The following is a 27,423-nucleotide window of genomic DNA, read 5'->3' on the forward strand; positions in this document are numbered from 1 at the left end:
CTAGGCAAGCGAATGCTGCTATTGCTCTTTCCACCCCGCAGAGACCGCCTCCGGGCACCCTGGTCCACAGAGCACCACCCTGACTGAGGGAGTATTTGCCTGCGGGCGACGTCCAGACAGAGCTGCCTGCAGCACCCACGGGCCGGAGGAGGGGAGGAGCGAGTGAAAACGCGGGGAAGGGGTGGGGCCAAGCGTGCGCGCTGCTGCGCCTGCGTGCGGAGAGGGGGCGTGGCTCGGGCTCGGGCCGGAAGCTGGAGGCTGCAGGGGCAGACCGGCTGGCATCCCCTTTCCGGCTGGTCCCCATGGAGGCGCTGGGGAAGCTGAAGCAGTTCGATGCCTACCCTAAGACTCTGGAGGACTTCCGGGTCAAGACCTGTGGGGGCGCCACGGGTAGGCGGTGGCGGGCCGGGGTCGCGGGGAGAGGGGTGTCCTGGAGCTTGGCCGGGCCTCCTACACTCAGTCGGCCTGTCAGGGGCTGAGGGAGCTGAACCGAGGCCGTTCTGACCCTCGCCCCCTGCCCTGCAGTGACCATTGTCAGTGGCCTTCTCATGCTGCTGCTGTTCCTGTCCGAGCTGCAGTATTACCTAACCACGGAGGTAAGGGGCGGGGCCTAGGACGGGCGCGGGTCTGGACTTTCTAGGAATCGGATCTTGAGGGATGGGGGTGGGTGGGGAAGAGGCAGGAGGCCAAATCTTACTGAGGCAGTGCCGCCCAGGTGCATCCTGAACTCTACGTGGACAAGTCACGGGGAGATAAACTGAAGATCAACATCGATGTGTTTTTTCCGCACATGCCTTGTGCCTGTAAGTACCTTCCCCTGGTGGGGATTGCAAGTCCCAGGGTTCTCAGGTGGGCCTCCAGATTGACACCTCCAGCTTTAGACTTCGAACTGGACCCCAGGACACCCTCCTTCCCTTAACCCACTGCTGCCTCAAGACAGGTCCAGCATCCCCCTACCCTCCAAAACCCAGATTCCCTGGCCCCTGGGATCCTAGTACCTTACCTTGACTTACTGTTTCTAGATCTGAGCATTGATGCCATGGATGTAGCTGGCGAACAGCAGCTGGATGTGGAACACAACCTGTTCAAGCAACGGCTAGACAAGGATGGCATCCCCGTGAGCTCAGAGGCTGAGCGTCATGGTAACTGGGGGAGGGGGCCCAATCTCCCATCCCAGAGCTCAACATGCCTAAGCCCTGCGTTCTGACAAGTGGGCTGTGGCTGGCCCAGTGACCAGTGAAGCAGCTGTGACCCAGAGAAGTCAAATGGCTTGCCTAGGGTTCCCCAGCTATTAATCAGAGTGGGATCAGAGTGGGCCGAAATCCAGGCTTGGAGCCTCTATATGTGGAGTAGAGTACACTACCTGGCTGCCATTCTCAGAGGTCCCCAATTCTTGCATATCATGGTTTGAGTAACAGAAGTTTGAGGATGGGTCCTATTGCTCTGGCCTTGGCAAACTTTCTCTAGATGGACCCAAGATTCTCTGACTGTTTGCTTTCTCATCCTGTTGGCTAAGAGCCCTTAATGCTCTTCCCTTTTGGAATGTAGAGTGGCTTAAGCTTAAGAGTTTACATTCTTGAGTTAGATTACCTGAGTTCAGATAGAGTTCTTTTCTCTTTTGGTCTGTGACCTTAGCTATAAAGAGGTGATAAACAATTGTACCCACCACATGGAATTATGGGATCAAATGAAGTAATGTGTGTACAATGCCTAGTACAGAGTGGTGGTTCACTTTTAGTTTCTTTTTCTCTCTCTAGGCAGCCTCCCAATGCCTCCATTAACTCAGTTTTCCACCATAAAAAACCCTACTCAAAGCTATGATTTTTCATACCTTAGGGAGTGCTCTGTTGGTGAGCTTTATCATTCATGTATTCAATAGATACATGTTGAACACCAGTAAAATCCAACAGGATTTGCTGTAGGATTGGATGTGGGTATAAGAGAGCACTGAGGGCTTTAATTCCAAGGCTTTTGCCTGAGCAAATGAGTGATTTGAGATAAGAATGACCAGAGAGTACCCAGCCAGTATGCTCAGTGATTGAATGTCAACCTATAAACCAGGAGGTCATGGTTCAATTCCCAGTCAGGGCTCATGCTCAGGGTGCGGGCTCAATCCCCAGTGCGAGGAGTGCAGCAGGCAGTCGATCAATGATTCTCATCATTGATGTTTCTATCTCTTTCCCTCTCCTTCCCTCTCTGAAATCAATAAAAATATATTTTAAAAAAAGAATAACCAGAGAGGAGAAAAAGGATTTTTTTTTGTATGTGTGTGGGAAAGGGGTGTGTGTGTAATATTATATATCCACTACTGTGTAACAAATTACCCCAAAAGTTAGTGGCTTAGTAGAACAAACATTTGTTTTCAGTTCTGTGGGCCAGGAATTCAAGAGTGATTGGGAGATTCTGGCTTAGGGTTTATGAGATTACAGTGAAGCTGTTAGCTGGGGCTACAGTCATTTGAAGGCTTGACTGGGGCAGAGGCTCTGCATCTAAAAGGGCCCATACAAATGGCTGTTGACTAGATGCCTCAGTGCCTTCACCACATGTGCCTCTCAGTAGGGCTGCTGAGTATCCTCACAGCTTGGCAACTGGCTTCCCCCTGTGCCAGGGGTAGTAAACTGGGAAAATAAGGATAAGCAGTTGAATACTTGACATTGCATTTTTGAAAGTTTGTGTAATTGCTAATGATAAGGTCTAGGTGTAAGCATGGAAATGGATAGCTGAGGTGAGATGACAAAATAAGAAGAGTATTGGAGGACAGGTGGTCAGGTTATTGAATATTGAAATTGCCAATTATGATGGGGTAAAGAGTCGGAGCCAGTGCAGAGACAGAGGTCTGAGAAGCACCATGGTGAAGTGGTTAAGGACATACACTTTGGAATTGGAGCTGAAATCTGCGGTCAGTTCTCATCTCTGAGCCTCAGCAACTTCTCCAGTATGATGGGGATAATAACCTCACCTTCATAGAGTTATTGTGAAGATGAAGTGAGGTGATACATATAAAGTACGATGACCTGGAGCTGACATTTAGTATTTACCATTATTGTTTTATTACTATTGCTATTTTTAGAAGAAATAATACATGTGTAGAAGTGCTTAGTGCCTGACACCTAGTATACGCTATGTAAATATTAGCTATGATTATAACTTTTATTATTCCCAAGTCACAGGCCAAAGGGCCTGTGCAGGGCTTGGGAGTAGATTTCACTGTATCTGCCCCCAACTAATGCCTGCCTCTGCTCTCTCCTTAGAACTTGGGAAGGTTGAGATGAAGGTGTTTGACCCTGACTCCCTGGACCCTCACCGCTGTGAGAGCTGCTATGGTGCTGAGACCGAAGACATTAAGTGAGCCAGACCCTGGTGGGAAGGGAAGGGGGGGGTGGGGAGCAGGGCTGTTTGTCAGCCTTCCTCATCCTCGTCTGGCTCTTGGAAAGTTGGACCAAGAATTTAGAGGGGCTGGGGTGTGTGCCTCAGTAACAGATCCTGGTGTGAGTGCCAGGCCCTGCCTGCAGACCTGGGGAAGAGGCTGAAATGGTCCTTGCTCTGGTTCAGAGGTGCTCTCCAGAGTCCAACTGCCTGGTTCCACCCATGTGTCCTTGGGCCTAGCCACATAACCTCTCTTGTGAATGGGGATGATCATAACACCTTTCTCATAAGAGTTACCTCTGGATTAAATATGTGTACCGGGTATACTCTTTGTAAAGCACTGAGACAGAAGGTCTAGTTCAGATTATTAAGCCCTTGATATATAGCAACTGCTATTATGTTTCCCAGCTCCTGACCTCTGAGAGGTGGGTCCTGGGAATATGTTTTGTTTTGTTTTTTAATTTTTATTGTAATAAAACATATATGCCATAAATGTTACCATTCTAACCATTTTCAAATGTACAATTTAGTGGCATTAACTACATTCATAGCAATCATCACCACTATCTGTTGTGCAATCATCACCACTATCTGTTCCAAAACTTTTCATCACCCCAAACAGAATGGGAATATGTGTGTGTGTGTTTAATATACTTTTATTGATTTCAGAGAGAGGAAGGAAGAAGTAGAAACATAATTGAGGAGAGAGAGTCATTGATTGGTTGCCTCCTGCAACCCCTCACCCCCCACTGAGAATCAAACCCACAACCCAGGCATGTACCCTGACTGGGAATCAAACCGTGACCTCCTAATTCATGGGTCAACACTCAACCACTGAGCCACTCTGGCTGGGCAGGAATATATATTTTTAACATTTCTGCTGCCACTGAGGAAACACGCTTTGAGAACATTTGATGGTCAGGGATGAGGCTAACAGAGGCTCCATTAGCAGGCAGAACTGCTCAGGCTTTATTTCCCAAGGTGCCAGCACTATTTTTGTGCTTTTCTGACACTCTCACCCGTTCCTCCTCTCCTACAGGTGCTGTAACACCTGCGAGGATGTGCGGGAAGCGTATCGCCGTAGAGGCTGGGCCTTTAAGAACCCAGACACTATCGAGCAGTGCCGGCGAGAGGGCTTCAGCCAGAAGATGCAGGAGCAGAAGAATGAAGGCTGCCAGGTGTACGGCTTCCTGGAAGTCAACAAGGTAGAGGAGGGACTGAGGCGACGCAGGGCCAGTTGGGCCCCACTCCACTGTGAATCTCAGGCCTGCTTAGGCCCTCAGGGGACAAAGGGAAGAGAGGAAACAGCTGGAGAATGAGAGGGAATATCCCCTACAGGTGGCTGGAAACTTCCACTTTGCTCCCGGGAAGAGCTTCCAGCAGTCCCATGTGCATGGTGAGTGATCCTCCATCAGCCGGCGAGGCTTAGACCCTGGACACCGTGGCGGGTTTGAGTGCCCCTTCACCTGCCCGATGTTCTTTTGTCTTTGGCCCAGAAAAGATCCTCATATCAGGGTGGCAGTTTGGTACAACAGTTAAGAGCACAGCTGAGGAGCAGACTCCTGGGTTCAGATTTCAGTTTCAGACCTTACTGGCTGTATGACACTTTGAGAAAGTTTCTTAACTTTTTAAACAATTTCCTACTTTACAAAATGGTGATAACAGCACTTATCTCCTAGGGTATGTGTGAAGCTTAAAAACTGTAGCATAGAGCCTGGCTTATGGTAGGCACTTGTTTAAAAGGTAGCACCCAGTCTCAGATGACCTGCATGTGAGGCCTTGAGGGAAACAGAGTTGGGTTGGAACACAGGTCTTGCCACTCCCAAGCTATGTCATATTTGGGAAGTAGTGAACCCTACTCAGTTTATTCTTCTATAAAGTGGGGCTGACGATACTAGTACTTACCTCACAAGGTTGTTCACGGGTATGAATAAATGAAACTTAAGCTCATTCATTCATTCATGCACTAGGTATTTATTAATCACCTACTATGTACTATATGCTAGTCTAAGTGCTAAGGATACAGCAGTGAACAAAACAAAGTCCCTGCCCTTAGAACATTCTAGTAAAAAACAGACAATAAACAAGTATGTGAAATATATAGTATATCAGATGCTATTAAGTAATATGGACCAAAAAAGGCAAGATCGGTGATGGGGATGGGGGGCTTGGGTGAGCCGACATGTGTGTTCTATTTTATATGGGGTGACCAGGGAAAGACTGACGGGGCAGTATTTGAGCTGACCCTATGGGTGTCTTGGGAAAAGTGCCTCAAGCAGAGAGCATAGCAAATGCAAATCCCTAAGGTAAGAATGTGCTGGTGAGTTCAAGGTCCAGTAAGAAAGTTAGGATGGCTGCAGCAGAGTGAGCAGAACTGCACAGTTAGAAAGAAGGTGAGAGCCCTAGCTGGTGAGAGCATCGGCCTATGGACTGAAGGGTCCCGGTTCGATTCTGGTCAAGGGCACATGCCTGGGTTGCAGGCTCGATCCCCAGTAAGGGGCATGCAGGAAGCAGCCGACCAATGATTCTCTCTCATCATTGATGTTTCTATCTCCCTCTCTCTCTCCCTTCCTCTCTGAAATCAATAAAAAATGGTGTGTTTTTTTTTTTTTTAAAAAAGGTGAGAGACCTGGCCGGTGTGGCTCAGTTGGTTGAGCATCGTCCATGCACTAAAGGGTCGCCGGTTTTATTCCCGGTCAGGGCACATGCCCAGGTTGTGGGCTCAATCCCCAATAGGGGGCATGCAGGAGGTTGCCTGTCGATGTTCACATCAATGTTTCTCTCTCTAAAAATCAATAAAAGGGAAGAAAGAAGGTGAGAGAGGTGAGGAGGCCATGTCATGTAGGGCTTGGAGGGGCATTGTACGGCCGTGGGCTTTCACTCTGAGATGGGAAGCCCTTGCAGGGCTCTGAAGAAGTGGTATATGACCTGACCTGACTTTGAAAAGGCGGGCAGCACTCTGCTCTGCGGAGAAGACTGTAGGGGGAAGGACAGAACCAAAGAGGCCAGTTTGGAGGTTTTTGCAGTGACCAGTCCAGGCACAAGGTGATGGGGCGGGGCCAGAGTGGTGATAAGATGGTGAGAAGTGACTGCATATATCTTGAAGGTAGAGCTGAGAGGTGTTGCTGAAGGATGTGAAGGGTAAGAGAGAGGAGTTAAGGTTTTATACCTGAGTAGCGAGAGGGATAAAGTTGCATTTAGTGAGAGGGGGAAGATTCAGAGGAACAGGGTTAGATGGTTGGAGGTGGGGAACATAAAGCAGGTGTTAGCTTTTGACAGGTTCAGACCAACGGCATTTAGACATCCAGGATGTCTAGTATGCAGTTGGCTATTCAAGTCTGGAGTTCAGGAGAGAGATCTGGGGATACAAAGGTTAGAGTCATCAGCGTATTTAAACCCATGGGACTGGATGGCATTGCCCTGGCAGGGAGGACAGATGGAGAAGAGGGAGCTCAAAGAACTGAGTGCTGGGCTTCCAACATGAGAGGACAAGGGCCTCAGGAGGAAGCCGCAGAGATGAGTCAGACACACCACTGAGGTGAGAATGCAAACCCAGGGAGTGGTGTCCTGAAAGCCAAGGGGTGGAAGTGTTTCCAGAACAGTATCATGGTCAGAGCTTCTGGACGTCAGTAATAATTGCCCGTGGATATACATGGCGTGGTTATCGACCCTGACAGAGCAGCTTGGGCGGAGTGATAGGGAGCACCCAGAGGAAGAAATGGGCAAGGAGTTGGAGCCGTGAGTGTATGCAACTCCTTCATGCAGTTGGCCCTAACGGGGGAGAGAGCTACAGCTGGAGGGAAATGTGAAGAGTCAAGGGAGGGCTTTGTAAGATGTGTGATGTGGGAACCCCTTTCACGTCCCTCGTGGTTCAGGGTTCGGGTTCTGGAGAAGGCTGCACACAAATGAAAGACTAGAAAAGTATTAATTTGGGAATATTGGGGGCCAGGCGGGAGCCCACCTCTAGAGGGAGGACTACCCCCGCTCTGGCTTTGCTATCCCTTTTATTAAGGTTTTGAAATACACCCATATCCTTTAGGCAGGAAATTCCAGTAATAGCCAATCAGCAAGAATTTACATAAGAGTAACAGGTGGCGGCTGCTTTAGCTACCAATGTCTCAACTAAACAATGAGTGATTAGCTCCGACCTTTCAGAGCAATTAAGGTTGACCAGCCTTCCGGATTCCCTGTTCACATCTCTTTATTAGTGACAGTGATTGGTTTGGGGCAGTGTGATATGTTTATCTGCTGTCTGATTAAAGAGAGACAAAGTGATGCTCCAGAGATGAAAGGGACAGTTATTGCAGTGAGGACCTTAAGAAGGAAAAAGAAGCCAGAATCTAGTGCCTCTGAAGTATAGGAAGCTCAAACTTGGCACAGGGGGAAAGGCAGACCACTTAGGTAAAGGTAGATTGGCAGCTGGGTGATATGGAATCACCAAGAACGGTAACAGTCATGTGGGAGAGGTCTCTGTGATGGCCAGTGGCTAGGACCTGGGAGGACTGACCGGGGGTTCTGGGTGGTGCTCTAAGTAAGTAAAACAAGTAGGGCTAGTTGGTGGAATAGTTTGCCATGAGCTGCAAAGCTGGGGATTTTTAGGGGAGATTGAGGGACCGTGATCTGAACGAAAGTGGCATTTAGGAGCAAGGAGGACCTCTCTCTAGACCAAGGAGAAGGATGGGTGTGGGAAATAGTCACCACTTGGGGGCGAGGGGCGCAAGGGAAATAGTACTTTAAAGGAAGTGCCCAGCTGTAGTTGGAACAAGAAGCTTTGGGGAATGTGTGGAGGTTGAAGATGTATAGGTTTTGCTGATGAGTAACAGGGCCCATAAAAGGTCTAGGAGGAATGGGAGTCAGGATCATATTAGGTAACAGGAGTCTAGTAGGTGAGAGATGACCTGTCAGTCCTGAGCTGCCCATGACTAAGGTGAGCAGGAGTAATGGGCCCAATGGAGATAGCCCTGCTGGTTTTTCAGGCAGTTTGTGGGTGTGAGGCCAAGTGTTGGGGAGAGACAGGTAGGTGGGTCTGGAGCCCCCTCTACTATGGAAGGGGCTGAGGAAGGGTGGACTTATTGGGATTGTGGGAAGTCGGCAAGCTGTTGGCAGAGGACCTGAGCACATGCAGTAGGAGATGGTGCTGAAGGCGGCAGTAGCATCTCTGCTTCTCAGCCTGGGCTATTGTCAAGAGTCAGGGAGCCCAGGACGAAGGGTGTTCTGTACCCCAGAAGGAGGTTCAAAGCAGGAAGCTACAGTAGCCCAAGGCCAAAAATCTAGCTCAATTGAAGGTCAAGGACCTAGTTCTGACATCCTTTTTGACTTGGGTGGGCGAGGAGGAGAGATTGTGAAGTTTACCAGTACTTTTCCATCTTAGATCGTACGTGGTCCTCAGGACAGACCTTTGCAGAGGTTACTGAGGCCCTGAGAGGGCAAGTGATTTGACCAACATCACACAACTAGAAAAGTGGCTCGGCTCCTTTGTTTTTCCTAGGCCACCATACTTCTGCCCCCAACCCTCTTTGTACTCTTTCCTGCCCGGGGAAGGGCTCCTTTGGACCAGGAGGAGTCTTGTTAGCTGAGTCCAGACCCTACTGCTGAGGCAAAAACATTCCAGTCTTCCCTTCTACTACATATCTTCTTGCTCCATAGTCCTCATTGTAAAGCTCTGAATTTTCTTTCTCTTCCTCCCTTCTCTCCCCTTCTCGCCCCCATGCTGCAGTCCATGCTGTGGAGAGTAAGTGGCCCTGACCCTGGGGAAGCCAAGCCCCCACGTCTGGGGTAGCCTACCCACCCAGGATGGGGGGAGGTTTGGATGGGCCTGGGATTGGGACCTTGTCTGGCCTGGCTGCTGGATGACTATAAAAAGCACTGGGACATATTTTTGAGTTGGGGTTCCTTGCAGCAGGAGGAATCAGGGTCAGAGGGAAGGAAGAACTTACTCTGGAACTTATGATACGGGGTACCATAGGATTTCCTTCGGGAGCTCTGAGGGTAAGAGCGTGGGCAGCATTCTCAGGTCCCACCTCACTTTGGGAGTCAGTGATTGGCCATCATGAGAGACCAAAGTTGGTGGTGCCTGTTTCCTGAGTTGCAAGCAGGACCTTGGTGGGAGTGAAGTCCTAAAGTGATGCCCGTAAAGGGTTCCCTACATATATCAGGGAAGAGCTGGGATCTGTGTTCTTAAGACCCCCCAAGGAGGGCATGGCCTCTCCCACAGGCTCAAGGCAGGCCCTTTCCGGCTGCCCTCAAGTAAGGCCAGGCTGGGAGGGAAGGGGGAATGAGGGGTCAGAGAAGAGCTGGGTGGGTCATACTCCAGAGGGAAGAGCGAGGAGGCCTGAGCAAGGACTCCGAGGGAGCCAGGTGGCCAGTCCTGCTCCACCAGGTGACACTTTCCCCCCTTCTCTTCTAGTCCACGACTTGCAGAGCTTCGGCCTTGATAACGTATGTACCGGGTGGAAATAATAGAGGGAGGATGGGGTGGGAGATGGTTGCTGCCTTAATTTCTCGTAGGGACGTCCTGGGTTGGGGGAGCAGATTCAAAAATATATACCACATTCTGATAGGGGATCTAGACTGAAGGTTGAGTAACTGGGAGTGACTTTTGAGCTGAGATCTGTGCAGGCTGGGGTTGGACAAGAGCATTCCGGTCAAGGTCAGAAGGGATATGGCACTTCTCATGAACCACAAGGGCCAGAGCCATGTGGATGGATGAGGCTGGAGAGGTTGGTGGACACCAGTCCACAGGACTCAGGGGCCGTGCTGAAGAGTCTGGCCTTTGTCCTCAGGCAGTGGGGGGCTGTTCGCCTGCCTTAACTAGGGTCACGACATAATCAGATTGGCATATTTTTTAAGATCCCTCTCGTGGCCGAGTTTGATATAGACTAGAACAGGACAGGAGTGGGAGCTGGAGACCCTCCAGTCTAGGTTTCCTTGGCTTGAAACCTCAGGGAAAGCTAGCACCTGCCACGAAAGGCCCTTGCCCGTCTGTTTGCCTAATGTGTACGGATGCAACCGGAACCTCAAACTCTGGAACCCCAGCAGCCCACAGACTCTGTGAAGGTGGAGTTCCTAAGTGGGGACTGGGGTGCCTGTCTCAGATACCCTAACAGGGCCCCTCCCTCCCACCCCCATCTCCACACATCTACTCCCCAGACCCAGGTGTCCCTGGCTTCTGTCCTGCAGAGCTTTTGATTGGGGGGGGGGGGGGTCTGCTGGGGCCTCTAGTGCTCTGAGTCCCAGGTGTTGCTTACAGATCAACATGACCCACTACATCCGGCACCTGTCATTTGGGGAGGACTACCCAGGCATTGTGAACCCCCTGGACCGCACCAACGTCACTGCACTTCAAGGTACCAGCCTGGAAGGTAACCCCCAGCTCCCAAAGCCCTGCCCGACACCCATGCCCAGTGCTCTCTTCTCCCTGCAGCCTCCATGATGTTCCAGTACTTTGTGAAGGTGGTACCCACGGTATACATGAAGCTGGATGGGCAGGTAAGTCTGCAGGAGCTCAGATAGCAGAGGCCCGCTCACTGGAGCCCCTTCAGCCTGGGAAGTGAAGTGCTGCTCTTAGTCCCATATGGTGGGTGACAAGCCAAGACTCAGAGAGTATAGGCGATGTGCCCACCAAGGCCCGGGCTGTCAGATTTGAAAGCACTTGCTCAGGCTGCATCCATCTGTTCCTCCAGTGCCCACTGTCTGCCTCACTGTGCCCCATGGTCTGCCCTGGGCTGGGGGCTAACCTTTCCTGGGCCCCCGCCTTCCCTTTCTGCTGCTGTGGCCTGTGGAACAGCACCTCGGCACACTGGTAGAATGCATGGGACTGAGTTTGCAGAGCCAGGCCCAGCCTTGCCAGGTGCTCATGGTGCAGCATGAAGAGTTGCTTCTCCTCCATAGACCCCCGTTGTGAGGATCCACCAAATGTAGCTGGGATTGGTAAACTCTAAAGAGCTGGTGACCAGCGGAGAAGCTGGGATTGTTAAGCTGGGTGGTCCCCAGGCCTTGCCATATTCGTTACCAACATGGCACCTTGTTTTCTCCTCCACAACTCTCAAGGTGCTACAAGACACAGGGCAGGAACAGGGGTCGGGTGGAGGGGGTCGGGAGTCAGGTTGTAGACCTGGCCCTGGTTCAGCTCCCCTCCCGTCCCAGGTGCTGAGGACAAATCAGTTCTCTGTGACCAGACATGAGAAGGTCGCCAATGGGCTGCTGGGCGACCAGGGGCTTCCCGGAGTCTTCGTGCTCTACGAGCTCTCGCCCATGATGGTGAAGCTGACAGAGAAGCACAGGTGAGGGTGGGGAAAGGGAGGGTACTAGGCCTGCTGGCAGTAGGGGTGCCTGCTGATCCCCCCACTCCTCTGCCAGGTCCTTCACGCACTTCCTCACCGGCGTGTGTGCTATCATCGGGGGCATGTTCACAGGTTAGTAGCTCTAGGGTGTCTGTTTGGGGTTGGGGTGTGGTGGGGAGTGTAAAGTCTGGGTGCCCCACAGATTTTGGTTGGGGGAGAAGGGGCACCTCAAGGCCAAGGGGAGATGCTGACCTGGTGAGTAAGGCTCTGGCGGTCAAGGGCCCAACTGGGCCAGTGCCAGCCCTTGTCTCTCTCCCCAGTGGCTGGACTCATCGATTCACTCATCTACCACTCGGCACGAGCCATCCAGAAGAAAATTGATCTAGGGAAGACAACATAGTTTTCTTTCCTCTTCCCCCTTGCTGCCCCCTCTTTCTCCTGTTCTCTGGTTTTGTGGTCATTTTCCCAGCCCCCTCCCGCTTCCTATTCCCCTCCCGGAGAGTCCTGCTCAGCCCCAGTTGATAAATCTATTGGTTGTGATAGTACTCACTGGTCTCTGTGTGGTTCTTGGGTCTGGTCAGAACCTGGGGACAACCGCTCATCACAGCCACTTGTTGAAGGCAATCGGGACTGACATCAGGCCAGATGCCCTCTGGGAGCCCCACGTGGACATTTCCTGGTGTGTAGGGCTTTGTTCAAACTAGACTGATGCTGGCCACACAGCCCTCTCCTCGGTCTCCTCCACTGAGCTCTTTGGGCTTCTGGTTTCAGCCTCCGGGCTGAGACGGGCCTTTGTAGGATGAGTTTCCTGGAGCCACCACGGCTCCCAAGTTCATGAGTGTCTGAGTCCAGTGTCAGTAATAGAGCCCTGGGGGCAGTGACAGCTGAAGCGAGGGGCCCCCCACTCTGGGTTCAGTCACCTGGATCTGTGACCCTGCTCTGTGCCAGCCCTTGCTGGCTCCTGGTGCCGAGGTGTCCAGCCAGAGCCTATGCAGTCTCCTAGGTGGAGGCAGAACTGAAGAACAGGGAAGGAAGGTAGAAGCAGACCCCAGCCCTGGCCTCAGTGAGGGCTTCCCATTAGAGCTTCCCAATGTAGAACCAGGCCCTGAGACCTCACCACTCCCAGAGACCTGAAGCTGGTAGTTCATCCCGTCATGTCTCAGGGGGGTTCAGTATAAGACAGTAGAGGGGGAGAAGCGAAGAGAGGACAGAAAGCAAAGTAGGGTGGTGATAGCAAAACCCCTGGAGGCAGACAGACCTGAGCGCCAGCTCTGATGTGATCACTTACAATCTGAGATGTTGGACGTGTTATTTATCTATGGGCACCGGTCTCATCTATACATTGCGGGTGATGGCTGTAGAGAGCCTTGTTTTTTGACCGCCCAGGAACCCTCCCCATTTGTTAACAGCATCTTGAATTTCCTCTGGGAAGCCCCCTCCATCCTCTCAGCTAGAGGTTTGGGAAGAGGATCGATCTCCCACCCTGAGCTCCAGGGGAGGGTTCCATCAGCACATCCCGTCCCCCTGGTCATGGGGACAGTACGAGCCCGGCTGTAAGGACTAGGAAAGCTTTCCTTCGGATGTGAACGTGGGGACACGTGAGGTGGTTGCAGCCATCCTGCAGTCCAAGGGGAGACCCTATTGGTGAATGAGCTGCCCCCAGAGGATAGCAGAGCTGAGCCTAGAGGCAGAGAACCAGTCCTGGTGACATCCTTTGAGCCCTGTGACAAGCTGCACCCGAAGCCAGTTTGTGTTGGGATTGCTATTACTTGCAGCCAAAAGTGTCCTTAACGGATATGGCTACCCTCAGAACTGGTAAAGAGTAAGTCATTGAAGTCTGTGAAGTGCTTAGCTGTTATACGCAGATTAGGTAAGAGGGACCCAGCCATTGGCAGGAGCAACAGGTGGGCTCTCAGAGGGTATGACACCTGGCCAAGCAGGCCTCCTCAGCCCTGAGCCTCCTGCCAGGTCCTATTCCCGGAGGTGGGGCCATGTGGTCAACTTTCCACCCTGTGTATTCATGTTCCCAGTGAGTCCCCAGCATCTGAGGTCACCCAAGAACATCTCTGTTCTCTGCCCCTTTATTCTGCACATTCTCAGGCATCAGAGTGGATGTGAGTGAAGGTTTATTCAAAGGAAGCCGTGAGCTTGAGTAGCTCATTGGTGGGAAGGACTTCCGGGAGTAGGAGTGGAGGGGTGGGTGCGAAGGGATGAGTGTCCAAGGTCAGTTAGGGCCCGGGGAGTGGTGGAGGGGCTGGAAGATGACCTGGCTGATCTGGCCGGGCATGCTGTAGAAGACGAGGAGGAGGAAGATGATGATCAACGCCAGCAGCACCAGTAGCACCAGGATGCGCCAGTACCGGCGCCAGATGAAGAAGACGAAGGTCTTCAGCGGGTTCACAAACCAGTTGAAGGAGGTTTTTGGACGGCTGTTGGGGAACAGGGCAGGTGATCAGGTTTCGGAAGGATAAGGAAGCCCTAGCCCTCTGGCACCTCCCACTCAAGCTCCAGCCAGCCTCCCAGCCGCCCACTCACTTGGGCTTCTCCAAGGCCTCAGGCTCCTTCCGCCCCATCCCCACTGGCCGTTTCTCGGCCTCCTCCACCGTCAGCAGCTCAAACTCTGCCTCCACCTTCCCCTAGAAAAAGAAGGAACAGGGGCTGAGCTCTTAGGTGGCTCAGTCCTGGCTCCCTGCCAGCCCAGTCCAGGTCTGGCTGCACCCACCGTGAGGATGTAGACGTTGCCTCCGGGGTCTGCAAACTCTAAGTCTTCTGGCCGGCCCTTCCTCTTCCTCCTCCTCCTCTGCCTCTTCTTGCCAGCCTGGGCCTCCCGCTGCTCCCGCTCCTCATCCTCCGGCTCCCGAAGCTTCACCACAGGCCACCAGCCCCGCAAGCGGCGGCAGCGGAACAGATTGCACCTGGGCCCAGCCCCATTGCGGGCCAGCCGCACAGAGCACAGCTCTGGGCCCCGGGCGCCCCGCACCATGTCTGGCAGCTGCAGCTCCAGGGATCCTGCAAGGCCAGAGCTCCCTGGGTTAGGCGGAGACCAAGGCCTATCTGGGCCAGGGGCAGGAGGCGGCACAGCGGGATTGTAAGTCAGGGCATCAGAAGTTAGAATGTGGTGGTCAGGCACAGCTACGGACCACACACCACAGCCCCCAGTGAAACAGGGCCAAGGGCGGGACCAGACTGCTAAAATAGGACCAAAGGCCATGGAGTGGGAGTCCAGAGCAACCCCGGCTGGGTCAAACCCGAGGACTGAGTCAGGGACTTTGGGAAGGAAGGGAGGTCGGTATGCATAGGGCTGAATAAATTTAGTAATTAGGCCGGAGAGCAAAGTTAGTGACCGAGGGCCTGAAACCCAGGATCCGGGCTGGGTTAGAACAGGGAACCAGGGCAATGAGGGCAGAAATCGGGACTAGGTTAAGGTGGAGGAAGGCTCCGCAGTACCGAGGAAGTCGTTGGCGGAGATGCGGTCATAGTCCCAGACCTGCAGGACCAGCACGGCGGGCTGCCGGAACTCAGCCTCTTCCAGGGCGAAGGGTCCCGGCCGGCGCCGGACGCTCACCTCCCGCTCCGTGGGCAAGTAGTCAAAGCGGAACACGAAGCGCCAGTTGAAGTTCCCCTCCCCAGTCAGAGAGTTGAAGTGCACGTCTGTCTCCTGCTTGTCCTCCTCCAGCCCCTTCACCCAGCTGGAGCCCAGGGGAGGCGAGGGGCAGTCTGAGGGGCATCAGCTGGGACCAAGCCCAGAACCCAGCTTGCCCCTGCTCACCCACCATGCCAGGCCCTCCACCCAGCTCCAGGCATCTTAGAGGGCTTAGGGGGCAGGGCTTGGCTCAGCCCCAGGGCCCAAGCCCCAGCTGGCAATCTCACCTCAGTATGCAGGTATTTGCACAGCCCAGCGGGCAGGCCTACCTTTTCACGTAGATGTCACTGGACATCTCTCCAGTGAGTGGGTTCACATCATCCAGAACCACATCCTCCGTGTTCCAGATGATGACTCTGAGCTCATAACTAGGGGGTGTTGGGGCGGGGGGGGGGGGGGGGGACATTCAGATTCTTGAGAGGAGTCCTGGGAAGGGCTTCAGGAAGCAGGAAGGACCTGGGCCAGGGTCACTGACATTCATTGAGCACCCAATGTGGGCCAGCTGGGCGATCAGGCTGTGTGTGGTCCCATGAAGGGTAAGTATCACTGACCACCCTAGCTACAGCAGATGACACCCAGCATGGTTTGCTGACCCAACTGAACCAGCAAGGTTCTCCCTCCCATAAGTTTGGAATTAAATCCTGAAAAGTTGAGTCATGTAGCATCAAATGCAGGGTTGGAGGCACAGTAGCCAAAGTGACATGCAACCTGAAGTTTTGGCGTGCAAAAGAGGGGCACGTGAGTAGAGAAAGCCAGACTGCACAGAGAAGTGGGAGAAGAAGGGATAGAATGGCGATGACAGCATACAGCCCCTGGGGGACAAAAGGAGGGGCTGCAACATTCTTGTTCCTACCCCAACTAGCCCTGGCCTTGGCTGTCATGGGGTTTCCTGGGTATCTTTTCTCTTGCCCAATATCCATTTCCCCTCATTTGTTGACAGCACCCTGATTTTCTGTTGGTGACCCCCCCTCCCCCACTACGGTTAATCTGTGTGATTCTGTTAGGGTAGACAGACTCACCTAGGACATCACCCAGAACTGACCAATCAATTACAGTCCCATGACCACATTGAGTGGTTCAGAGATCAGCATTTGACCCAAGCTGGCCCGATGAGAGTCAGCCCTGAGACTTTTGCTCCAATTGGAAAAGAGGTGTGTATTTTTCTGCTCAAGTAGTCTAGTTGGTCAGATGTAAACCTGGCACCATTACGAGCCACCTTGCCCTCAGACTGTGAAAGTCTCCCTGAGAGTGGCACCAAGGAAAGCAGAGCCCAAAGGTGGAAAGTGACAGATTACTGACAATATCTTAAGTGCATACACACCACACAAAACTCTACCCATATTAGCTCAGGGCAGAAGAGGGCTTATTGGTATTGGAAGTGACGGTAGCTTATTAAAAAGGGGTGGGGGAGGCCCTGCCAGCATGGCTCCGTGGTTGAGTGTCAACCTATGAACCAGGAGGTCACAGTTTGATTCCCTGTCAGGGCACATGCCCATGTGCGGCAGCCAATCGATGATTCTCTCTCATCATTGATGTTTCTATCTCTTTCTCCCTCTCTGAAATCAATAAAAATCTATTTTAAAGGGGGGAAGGATTTAATGGCTCACCTAATTGAAAAGCCTGTGTCAACAACCTCTGCCTGCTTCACCGGGGGCTCAGGTTTTTGGAAGGCCCTTTTGCAGATAGTCCAAGATGTGCCCACCTCATGGGAAGAGGGGCCAGGACTCTCTCTCACCTGATTGGCTGCCGAGGCTTGATGTCAACTGGGGGTGGCGCAGGCACATTGTGGGGGAAGATGTCAATCCACATGTGAAGGGATCCCTGTGAAGTGGGGCCAAGCTGTACATGTGAAGTGGAACCAAACTGTAGGATCTTGCTGGGGTCCCTCCCTCCCCCAACAACCCTTGCCCCAGGTGGAGAGAAGAGCTGGGGTCAAGAGGGCATGGTTGAGCCCAGCCAGTGTGGCTCAGTGGGTGAGCATGGACCTATGAACCAGGAGGTCACAGTTGCATTCTCGGTCAGGGCCCATGCCTATGCCTGGGTTTCAGACTCAATCCCCAATAAGGGGCATGCAGGAGGCAGCCGATTAGTAATTCTCTCTCATTATTGATGTTTCTATCCCTCTCCCTCTCTGAAATCAATCAATATATATTAACATATGTGTTAATATTTTTTTAAAAGAGGGCATGGTTGGTCAGATCCTGGGTAGTGAGGATGAAGGTGGAGTCTGAAATGGAGGTTCCAAGGTTGAGGTTAGGCTAGGGGTTGAGGCCCCAGAAGTGGAAGGTTGGGAGCAAAAGTTAGATCTGGTATTTTCGAGGTCCAGATCCTAATGACCCGGTCAGGTTGGGAGTGCCAAGTCTGAGACTTAGTGGCCCAGGGGTGGGAATCCTTCAGGACCAGAGTCAGGGGAGGGGGTATGAGGTCCAGGATGGAGATCCAAGACTGGAGTGGGAATGCTGGGGACCAGGATCAGGAGCCAAAATCAGAAGCGGTAGTGCAGTGCCCAGATGGAGGTCTTAGGAAATGGGCATCCTGGGGGCCCGGGGTCCAGGACCAGCTGGGAGTCCTGGGGTTCTGGAGTTGGGTGCTAAGCCCCCCCTCACCTGCAGCAGCCCCGGGCTGCGGGGATGGTAGAGGGGCCGTGTTTCTACATGCTCAGGTACCAGCTGGATCCCAAGACCTGGCATCTCCTGCCAGCACCGCAGCACAAACAATGCCTGGGCCTCCTCAGGGACCTCACTTGCCACGTTAGGTCCTCGTCTACCTGCAATGAGAGGTGTGTGAGGCTGAGTTCCACACAGCTCCCTACTCTCCTCCCTTCCTCCCCCACCCTTCAATCGAAGCTCTAAGCTGAAACAGCGGCTGTGGTGGACAAAGTCCATGGGCTGGGAGGGCAAGTCCACAATACACAGAAAGTGGGAGGATGCTGCTAAAACAACTTTTGTCAGTGAAAAGCCAGCAGTCAGGAGGACAGTGGGATAGGAGGGGCGGTGGCCTTTGCATAGACACTGTTTAGAGACAGACCACCAGCCATTTATGAGGCTTGAGCTAAATTCTACAAGCACGTTCTGTTGTAGGGGACCCCCTAGGGACCACCTGTGTTCTGGGAACAGATTAGCTATTCTGGGGTCCACTTTGGCTCTTTGGAGATCTCACGCTCACCAATAAAGACCATTTTCTCCCCACATCCAGGAACCTCCTCCTTACTTAGCCAAACTCACCTCCTGTTTGCAGAAGGAGGCAGGCTCTTTGGGGGACACACTAGACTGGGCACCAGGGGTCCCCTATACCTTGTTCTACCATCTTGCTCACTCTGGGCTACCCAGCAGAGAGGGACTGGTACCTGGGGGCAGGGTCTCAGGCGGTGTCGGAAAGACTTTGCTGCCCACCTTGACTGCCCCAGCTCGGTATTCAGGGCCGGGGAGGCCACAGCGTTGGCACAGCCCCGCCAGGATCTGTGAAGGCCGGAATGCATCACGCCAGGCATTGTACCCATCCCTGCAGGCACAAAAGGGATAGGCCTCATTTGGGGACAGCCATGGACACAGCTGGGCACAGGGGCAGGGATGGGGCCCTTGAAGACATGGGACCCAGGTCCATATCCCTGATGGAAGTCAGCTTAGTCGTTGCTATGGTAACCATGAAAATAAAAAATGTATGCCAGGTGCTCCTGTGAAGGAGATACTAATATTATGACCTCCATTTTGAAGATGAGAAAACTGAGGCTTAGAGAAGAAAAGTGACTCATTAGTTACAGGATCCCAACTCCCAAGCCCAGGTCTTGACCACTAAGCTTTAATGTCTTGGTCATGGAGAGGTTTCCTTGCATGAAATCAAAGGATCTGCAGACACTAATGGAAATGTGAGCTTGAATGTCTTTGGTAAGACTAAGAATGGCTCTTGAGGGCCCTGTCAGACTCACACGTCATACTGGGAGGCCAGCCCACAGTTCGCCCTGTGGTGGCTATAGAATCGGTTTTCCAGGTCAATGTGGGTCTCCCCGATGAGGTCGTCAGAACCCACGAGGTCATGATCAAATACAGCCACAGTCAGCTCTGGCTCAGCAGGGAGAGAGATGCTGAGCTCCAGGACCCTGGCCAGGAGGGAGAATGGCTGAGGACACCTCCATGCCCCAGGAAGTTGTCTTATGTGGGTAGGAGTTTCAGGGTCTCAGAAGCTTCTGTCCATTCTCCCACCATCAGCACATAAGCTGCCTGAGCATGAGTCAGACCACTTATGTCAAAGTTACTCCCCAAAACCTAGGGCCCAGCCTCACTCTCCAAAGATGGGGTTCAGTTGCTTGGGGATGTAGCGCTCCTTGGTGTCCTGCCGCTCCCGGCCAGCGCTCACCACCACATAGGGGTCTGCTTTGCCGTTGGGGTCCGCAGGAGCCAGGTTGGTAGCCTAGGGGGACAGTGTAGAGTGAAACTGAGAGAAGTGTCATTGTCACACCCAAGACTTGCTGAACCTAATCTCAGATTGAGAATGAGCGGGGAGTTACCAAGGAGAGATCTCCCACAAGAAGTTAACTAGAGGTTGTCCAAGATGACTTTTATTCTCTTTTAAATTAATTGTGAAATACGTAAGACATATAAATAGGTATAACAAAAAATACAATAAATTAAAAAGAAAATATGTGGGATATGCATAAGGGCTTCTATTCAATTTATAACTTTTCGTATTATTTGACTTATTTTTTACAATGAGCATATTGATTTCAGAGGGGAAGGGAGAGGGAGAGAGAGATAGAAACATCAATGATGAGAGAGAATCATTGATCGGCTGCCTCCTGCACGCCCCACACTGGGGATCGATCCCACAACACAGGCATGTACCCTGACTGGGAATCAAACCGTGACCTCCTGGTTCATAGGTTGATCCTCAACCACTTAATTTTCTTTTAAAATTAATAATTTTAACTAAATAAAAGAATAGTACAGTGAGCATATGTGCCCAGCCTAATTAATAAAACTCTGCTACCCAGCCAGAGTGGCTCAGTGGTTGAGCGTCAACCTATGAACCAGGAGGTCACGGTTTGATTCCCGGTCAGGGTACATGCCTGTGTTGTGGGATCGATCCCCAGTGTGGGGGCATGCAGGAGGCAGCCGATCAATGATTCTCTCTCATCATTTATGTTTCTATCTCTCTCTCCCTCTCCCTTCCCCTCTGAAATCAATAAAAATATATTTTTATAAAAAAGGAAATTACTTATTCTATTTTGATAACTATATAACTTAGTAAATGCATAACATGCATAAATTATTGAAGTATAATTTATGTACAGCAATATATTTTAGTGGTTTTTACACTGCTACCTGCTATGTATGGGAATTCCAGATTCTCCACATTTTTACCAACACTTGGTATTGTCAATCTTTTTTAATTTAGCCTTTGTAGTGTATGTGACATTGTAGCTCATTGTGGTTTTAATTTACATTTCCTGATGACAAAGCATGTGCTTATTGGCCTTATGTAGATTTTCTTTTGTGAAGTGATTGTTCACATCTTTTGCTCCACCATTGAGCTTTTCATTTTAAATATTACTATGAACAAGGAGTCAGGAGACCTCAGCTCTAAATTCTGGTGCTGCCATGAGCAAGCTTTGTAACCCTGGGGAGTCTCTTAACTTTGTGCCTAAAATTTCCCACCTGAAAATAAAGGTGAACTCTGATGCCTAAGGCTCCTCCGAATCCTTCAGTCTATAGTTTCATGTATTGTTACCTTTGCTGGAGGCATGCTGGGGTGATGGGTGCTCACCTTTATGACATATACTCTGACCAAGAGCTTGATGGGCCGGTTTTGTGGGATTCCCCGGGAGATTTTGGGCTCCAAAAATGGCATCGCCTCTGATTCAGGATAAATGAGGAAGGAGCCCTGGAGTGGAGGGCGGACAGACAAGGCCCTGGTAAGAGAGTCTTCGTCCCGCATCCCCGCCTCTGCTTCCTGGTCCCGCTTCATTCCTTTTCCAAGCACACCTTAAACTTGCCCACAAGGTGCCCAGACCCTTCTTCCTCTCCATCTCCGTCCTGACCCCCTTGCCCTCGATACAGGGGAAACACATTCAGCCAGTCTTCGAAGTGGTTGAACTCTTCCTCCAGGGACCGGCTGTAGATCTGAAAGGCAGGGGCCTCAGGGACAGCCCGACGTCCAGAATCCAAATAGAATCCCCTCTGCCCAACACACAGTCACCTTCAGAGTGGCGACTGCTTTTTTCCGGGACCTGGAGTCTTTGACTTCAGCCTCACCCTGGTCTTGGGCTTCCCCATCCATGGAAGTGAAGTTGACCCCGTCTGAGAACAGCAGAATGCCCAATTAGAAATACTGGTGTCGGGGGAGGAGGGGAGACAGAGAGCAAGAGCAAGAGGGCTAAACATCTTACCTGAATCCCCAGGATCATCCATTTCATCGTCATCAAAGTTGGGCTGAAATCAAGGGTCAGGTCAGAGATTCTGCCCCACCCCTCACCTCCTTAATCTACCCTTTTTCTGGGATAGGAAGTTGAGAAACTTCAAGTTCCAGCTGGGTAAGCCCCTTGCAATTTCAAAGCTTCAGTTTATCATCTAGTCCTGTGCTGTCCAAGACAGTAACTCCCGGCTGCTTGTATCTGTTGAACTCTTGAAATGTGGCTAGTCCAAACTGAGATAGCTGTAAGTGTAAAATACACACCACATCTTAAAGACTTTGTGTAGAATAATGATGTAAAATGTCTCATCAATCTCACCACTAATTTTTATAATAATTACTTGTTAAAATTATTTTTAGATGGATTAGGTTAAATAAATGTTATTAAAATTAATTTCACCTGCTTTCTTTTATTTTTTTAAAGGTGGCTCCTACAAAAGTTAAAATTACGCTAGTGGCTAACATGATGTTTTTATTGGATAACAGCTCTAGATAATGGAGTTAAATAACCCTCAGTTTCTAGAATTGTTGTGGAGATGAGAAAAGATGACTATAATGAAGAGATCTGAGCTCCACGTTCAAAGAGATTCTTCCTCTTGCCATTTACCCTCCTCTACCTCCAGCCCCTACCCGGGGGCCTCCTCTGCCTCCACCTGCCCCTGGAGCTCCTGCAGAGAAGCGTAGTACTTGGACCACCAGTCGAGCTCTTCAGGATCCGGGATGTCCTCCTCCAGCTCTGGGCCTTGATTCAGAAGGCCACTCACGGGGAGCTTCTTCAGAGGATCCTGAGGAAGAGAGAATTCAGCAGACCTAACCCAGTACCACCCCCAGTCCTGCCATCCCCTCCTCCACACATCTCCCATACGCCATCACCTTCAGGAGCCGCCTGGGTATCCCGGCTTCAACCAATAAGGGATCCAGGGACATCTGTCCTGGGAGAGGGGAAATGAGATCAGGAGGTCAGGCGAGGAGCAGTCAGACTCCATGCCCCTCAGAAGGTTCCTAAAGCCATCTCGGCCTGGAACCAAGGGCTTCGATCTGGTGGTCCCTAAGAGAAAACCTCTTACCTTCATGTTCCTTGGGCACCAAGACCCCTGTCTCCTCGTCTCCTTCCTCCTCTGGGGGATCCTCATGACCCCGGAGTATGAATCGCATCATGTGGGAAACAATGTGGGAACCCACGAGCACTGTACGGCCAAAGGCCCGGCGTTCAATTACTAGGATGCTGAGGGGAGGCTGCAGGTAAGGCCGCTCTGGCAAGTCCTAGGGGTGGGGAGAGAGGACCTGTGTTTCTGAAGACCTGGGGAGGAGGGAGAGGCAGCGGCAGAGACAGATGGAAAAACAGAGATTTAAATCTGCATTCTTAGCCCAGCTCTGCCACAACCTCATGGTGTCATCTGGTAAGTCGCTGCCTTCTAAGCCTGTTTCCCAGCTAAAAAAGAGACACAATCCTGGATTTGAAAGATTTGTAAATATCAAATGACATAATAGCCGAGACCGGTTTGGCTCGGTGGATGGAGCGTCGGTCTGCGGACTGGGGGGTCCCGGGTTCGATTCCGGTCGGGGGCATGTGCCTTGGTTGCGGGCACATCCCCGGTGGGGGGTGTGCAGGAGGCGGCTGGTCGATGTTTCTCTCTCATCGACATTTCTAGCTCTCTATCCCTCTCCCTTCCTCTCTACAAAAAAATCAATAAAATATATTTAAAAAAAAAAAAAAAATGACATAATAGATACAAAAATACTTTGGAACCTACAAAGTGCTATAAAAAATGTGAGGTGCTTATTGTTATTATTATCATGGAAAGGACCAATGCCCAATTTATTTATATAAATTTAGAATCCTAAAAATATGTATGCCCATGAATTTCATATCTATCAATAGATCCTAAGTGGGAGGAACAATAATCATAATACTGTATTGCTGGGCTTATTTTACATGTATGTGACAATTATAGCATGAAGTAGGGAGGAAGGAATGGAGCTATAATGGAGAAAAGTTTCGATATTCTACTATAGCTAAATTATATTGTACAAAATTAGTATGCATCCTGGCCCATGTGGCTCAGTTGGTTGGGCATTGTCCCATGCACCAAAATGTTGCTGGTTCTATTCCTGGTCAGGGCACATGCCCAGGTTGCAGGCTCAATCCCCAGTAGGGGGCACTCAGGAGGCAGGCGATCAATGTTATGCTCTCGCATCAGTGTTTCTCTCTCTCTCTCCCTTCCTCTTTCTCTAAAAATCAATATAAAATCTTGTTGTTTTTTTTAAATCAGTATGTGTATCATAATCCCCAGAGCAACAATTAAGTAAAAATCAACAACGGAATTAAAGTAGTAGACAAATAACTACCTATTTAATACAAAAGAAGGTAGTAAAGGAAGAACAAAAATATGAGACACATAGAAAACAAATTGCAAAATGGCAGATGTAAACCCAACCATATCAAGTATATAATGGAGAAAGGAAAATGAGAGAGCCCGACCCCTGGAAGTTAAATGAGCAAACGCTTTTCAGTTTCACCATCTTATAGTGCAATAAAGCTTTCAAACTGAAAACTCCTGCTTGTGGAACAGAATCACGAAGCAGGGTTGGGTTTGTTGTTGTTGTTTGCCTTCTTGTAGTCTGGTATTACTGTGCTTTGTCCTAGTCACCCCCTCACAGAGACAGTCACCCTCATACTTCCAGTTTACAAAGCCTTTCACCCAGATCCCGTCTCTCATTGGCTCCTCACAGCACTCCTGAAAAGGAGGCATTTGTTTTATTTTCTTTCCCTTTTTTTTCCCATACCTGTTACTCCCTTTTACAAATAAACAAAACACTTGCCCAGCCAGAGTGGCTCAGTTGGTTGAGTCTGTTCCCATGCACTGAAAGGTTGCCAGTTCAATTCCCTGTCAGGACACATACCTGGGTTGTGGGTTGGATCCCTGGTAGGAGAGCTTATAGAAGCTAACCAATCAATGTTTCTCTTTCTCCCCCTTACTCTCTCTAAGCATGTTCTTGGGTAAGGATTAAAAAATTTTTTTCTTTGAAGTTCAAATAAGACAAGCGTTTTGACAACCTCCTAAGTGGCATTGCAAGAATTGGACTCCAAAGCCCATACTATGATAATTACAAATTACACAAAGAATGCCTTTTTCTTCTCAGCCCCTGGTATCTCAGAGACTAGAGTCCTTAAGACTCATGACACTTGGCTAATCCTCCCATTCAACAGAGCCTAGAGAGCAGCACCAGCTCATGGATATCCAGGGATCAGCAAACTATAGCCTGTAAGCCAAATCTGGCCCGGTTTTTGTAAATAAAGTGTTATTGGAACACAGTCATATTCGTTCATTTACTTGTCTATGGATATCTGCATGATACAATGATACAATGACAGAGTTGAGTAATCACAAACTATAAAACTATATGTGTCACAGAGCCTAAAATATTTACTATCTGACTGACCCTTTATAGAAAGTTTGGTGACCCTTCGATTAATCTAAGATAATCAGCCTGGAATTCACCATCTCACTGTCCTCTCTTACTTCTCAGCCCAGTGCTTCTTGCCCCAGCTCATGCCCTCACCACTGTCAGATGCCTGACGAGCTCAGTGAAATTGGGGTTCCCACGGTAACTGGCCAGGACCTCAGACTCCACACGTCGCCCAGCCACCTCCAGCACAACCTGGGGCTGCTCCACCTCGAACAGATGCACACGGCCGAGGCCCCTTAGACCCCAGAACAGCACCTAGGGTCGGGAAGTGGGAGATTCAGGGGCCTGCACCTGACAGAGGGACACCCAGGTGTGGGGGGAAAACGGGGATGTGAGTGCCTTGTGCTACCTCAACGCGGAACTCCCTGAGCACTGGGCGCACATTGGGTGGCAGGGACAGGCGCCCGGAGAGGGGCTCAACCAGGGGCGTCAGGTCCTGTGGCTCCACATCACTGGGCACTGAGGGCTGCAGGGGGCAAGAGGTCAGAAGTCAAAGAGGAATCAGGCCAAAGGAGGGAAATCCTGGACTCAATTAAGAAAAATGAAGATTTGCTAGTGAAATATAAATCAAAAGGGTCAAGGCAAGGCTGGATTGTTGAGAGGACGATGTCTAGGAAACAGCCCCATGCTTAGGAACAATGGGTGTGTGTCTGAGGTCTGAGGATCAACCCACAGCCTGGGTTCTCTGGGGTTGGAGCCCCGGCAAGATAAACCTAGGGTATGTCTACTTCTAGTGATCCCTGGAGTCTGGAGGTCTAATGAGGTAACCCCAGGACAGATTTGCAGCCTGCATTCTCTTGGGACAAGAGATTTGGGGTGACCCTGGAACATGCCCATGTTATATATTCCCTGGGGTTGGACAAGCTGATGGAATAACAAGAGGAATCCACAGCTCATGGCAGCTAGGCCACGGCACTCTGACCTCAAGCCGGCCGCTGTAGTCCAGTTCAATGAGTTCAAAGGTGGCGATGAGCTCTCCGGCTGCCCGGGGCCCCTTCCTCAGGGGGAAGAACTGCAGCTCAGGGCGTTGGTAAGGGTCCTCCATCAGCTTTACCCTCGGGGCAGCCAGTGCCCTGCCCAGGAACACAGGGGGGCCCTGCAGGGAGCAGGCCAGTGAAGACAAAATTGGAGGAGGCTCAGGAGCCAGGGGAGGGGGCATCAAGACAAGTGGAGGTGCTTGGGGGCAGAGAGCCAGGTGAGGCCCAAGCCACACTCACAAACTTATTGTGGTCAAAGACATTGATGATCACCAATGGAGGCTCCTGCTGCAGGTGCTCCCTCCTCCCGTCCACGATCAGCTGATCGAACACCAGAAGCTCATCCCACAGGGGGCTCAGCGTCTGCTCCAGGACCTTGGGGGCCATGCGGGGAAGGAGGCGATGGTAGGCATCAGAAGAAGGCTCCCAACACACATGATACAATGATACAATGACAGAGTTGAGTAATCACAAACTATAAAACTATATGTGTCACAGAGCCTAAAATATTTACTATCTGACTAACCCTTTATAGAAAGCCTCTTCCAATTTTGTCTTCACTGGCCTGATGGAGGACCCTTACCAATGCCCTGAGCTGCAGTTCTTCCCCCTGAGGAAGGGGCCCCGGGCAGCCGGGGGGTCCCAGGGTCCCAGCTGAGCACGGCAGCCCTAAAGTAACACTTTAAATGACTGCTCATCACAAAAGGAGCGAGAATGTGATGACGAGGAAAGCACCCTTCAGACTGGTGTTGGAGCCTGCCCAGCCCTGGTCTCCGCTTACTGCAATCTGTCACCCTCCGAGCTTGTCTTAAAGTCCAGCCCAGAAAACAACGCCTCACTCCTAAGACAGCCAATGCTACACCACCCTCTAAATCAGAGCTTCCTGATCCAATACCCTGTCCTGAAAACCCAGGGCAGGAAGAGAGACTTAGGGCCTGGGGGAAAAAAGCTCGATGCCCACCTGACTTTGTCTCCCAAAGCCTCCGCCACCCACACACCCCAGCCCAGCCCTCACCCGTGTGGTCTGGCACTGTGTAGAAATGAGGACTCGAGCAAAGGGGTCCGAGAGCCCACTGTCATCTGCTGCCAGCACACCTCGGGCCTGGTACAGGTGAGCCCGGAGCTGGAAGTAGCTGAAGTCTGGGGTTGGGGAAAAGAAGGGGCTATGTTTGCTCAAGGGATCACAGGAGTCTATGACCTAGACCCCACTGAACCCCAAGCTGAGCACAGCCCCACACTTTGGGCCTACTGGTGCCCTCCCCCACCCCGCCCCGCCCCC

At 51.2% G+C, this 27,423-nt stretch overlaps 2 protein-coding genes across 2 annotated transcripts in view; one reads left to right on the forward strand and one right to left on the reverse strand.

The window, feature by feature from the left end:
* Window positions 1-223: 223 nt before the first annotated feature.
* Window positions 224-12,193, forward strand: ERGIC3 (ERGIC and golgi 3). Its single transcript, XM_008149683.3, has 13 exons — window positions 224-390; window positions 526-596; window positions 716-803; window positions 1,023-1,142; window positions 3,252-3,345; window positions 4,406-4,571; window positions 4,705-4,762; window positions 9,773-9,804; window positions 10,616-10,712; window positions 10,790-10,854; window positions 11,512-11,648; window positions 11,725-11,780; window positions 11,969-12,193. The coding sequence occupies exons 1-13, from the start codon at window positions 303-305 to the stop codon at window positions 12,046-12,048; spliced, it is 1,152 nt and encodes a 383-aa protein (XP_008147905.1). The 5' UTR covers window positions 224-302; the 3' UTR covers window positions 12,049-12,193.
* Window positions 12,194-13,733: 1,540 nt separating this feature from the next.
* Window positions 13,734-27,423, reverse strand: part of LOC103293417 (fer-1-like protein 4) — a 31,293-nt gene continuing 17,603 nt past the window's right edge. Inside the window, exons 24-45 of the mRNA XM_054723930.1 lie at window positions 27,160-27,284; window positions 26,385-26,519; window positions 26,090-26,263; window positions 25,517-25,633; window positions 25,261-25,422; window positions 22,764-22,959; window positions 22,570-22,628; window positions 22,350-22,481; window positions 21,674-21,716; window positions 21,484-21,584; window positions 21,270-21,407; window positions 21,052-21,168; window positions 19,571-19,698; window positions 19,217-19,387; window positions 18,638-18,792; window positions 17,898-18,058; window positions 17,027-17,112; window positions 15,561-15,659; window positions 15,096-15,337; window positions 14,371-14,657; window positions 14,184-14,284; window positions 13,734-14,077 (exon numbers count right to left, since the gene is read on the reverse strand). Coding sequence (XP_054579905.1) covers window positions 13,873-14,077; window positions 14,184-14,284; window positions 14,371-14,657; window positions 15,096-15,337; window positions 15,561-15,659; window positions 17,027-17,112; window positions 17,898-18,058; window positions 18,638-18,792; window positions 19,217-19,387; window positions 19,571-19,698; window positions 21,052-21,168; window positions 21,270-21,407; window positions 21,484-21,584; window positions 21,674-21,716; window positions 22,350-22,481; window positions 22,570-22,628; window positions 22,764-22,959; window positions 25,261-25,422; window positions 25,517-25,633; window positions 26,090-26,263; window positions 26,385-26,519; window positions 27,160-27,284 — 3,134 coding nt within the window. The 3' untranslated portion in view covers window positions 13,734-13,872. The remainder of the gene's footprint in view (window positions 14,078-14,183; window positions 14,285-14,370; window positions 14,658-15,095; window positions 15,338-15,560; window positions 15,660-17,026; window positions 17,113-17,897; window positions 18,059-18,637; window positions 18,793-19,216; window positions 19,388-19,570; window positions 19,699-21,051; window positions 21,169-21,269; window positions 21,408-21,483; window positions 21,585-21,673; window positions 21,717-22,349; window positions 22,482-22,569; window positions 22,629-22,763; window positions 22,960-25,260; window positions 25,423-25,516; window positions 25,634-26,089; window positions 26,264-26,384; window positions 26,520-27,159; window positions 27,285-27,423) is intronic.

This window comes from Eptesicus fuscus, chromosome 12 (genome assembly GCF_027574615.1).
Source record: "Eptesicus fuscus isolate TK198812 chromosome 12, DD_ASM_mEF_20220401, whole genome shotgun sequence".
In the NCBI taxonomy this organism is placed as follows: Eukaryota; Metazoa; Chordata; class Mammalia; order Chiroptera; family Vespertilionidae; genus Eptesicus; species Eptesicus fuscus.

Bases quoted from the DNA above. Each gene is read 5' to 3' on its own strand.
- ERGIC3 (XM_008149683.3), top strand. From the start codon at position 303: ATGGAGGCGCTGGGGAAGCTGAAGCAGTTCGATGCCTACCCTAAGACT. The intron at 391-525 runs GTAGGCGGTGGC...CCTGCCCTGCAG, and splicing joins GACCTGTGGGGGCGCCACGG to TGACCATTGTCAGTGGCCTT. The intron at 10,855-11,511 runs GTAAGTCTGCAG...CTCCCGTCCCAG, and splicing joins ACATGAAGCTGGATGGGCAG to GTGCTGAGGACAAATCAGTT.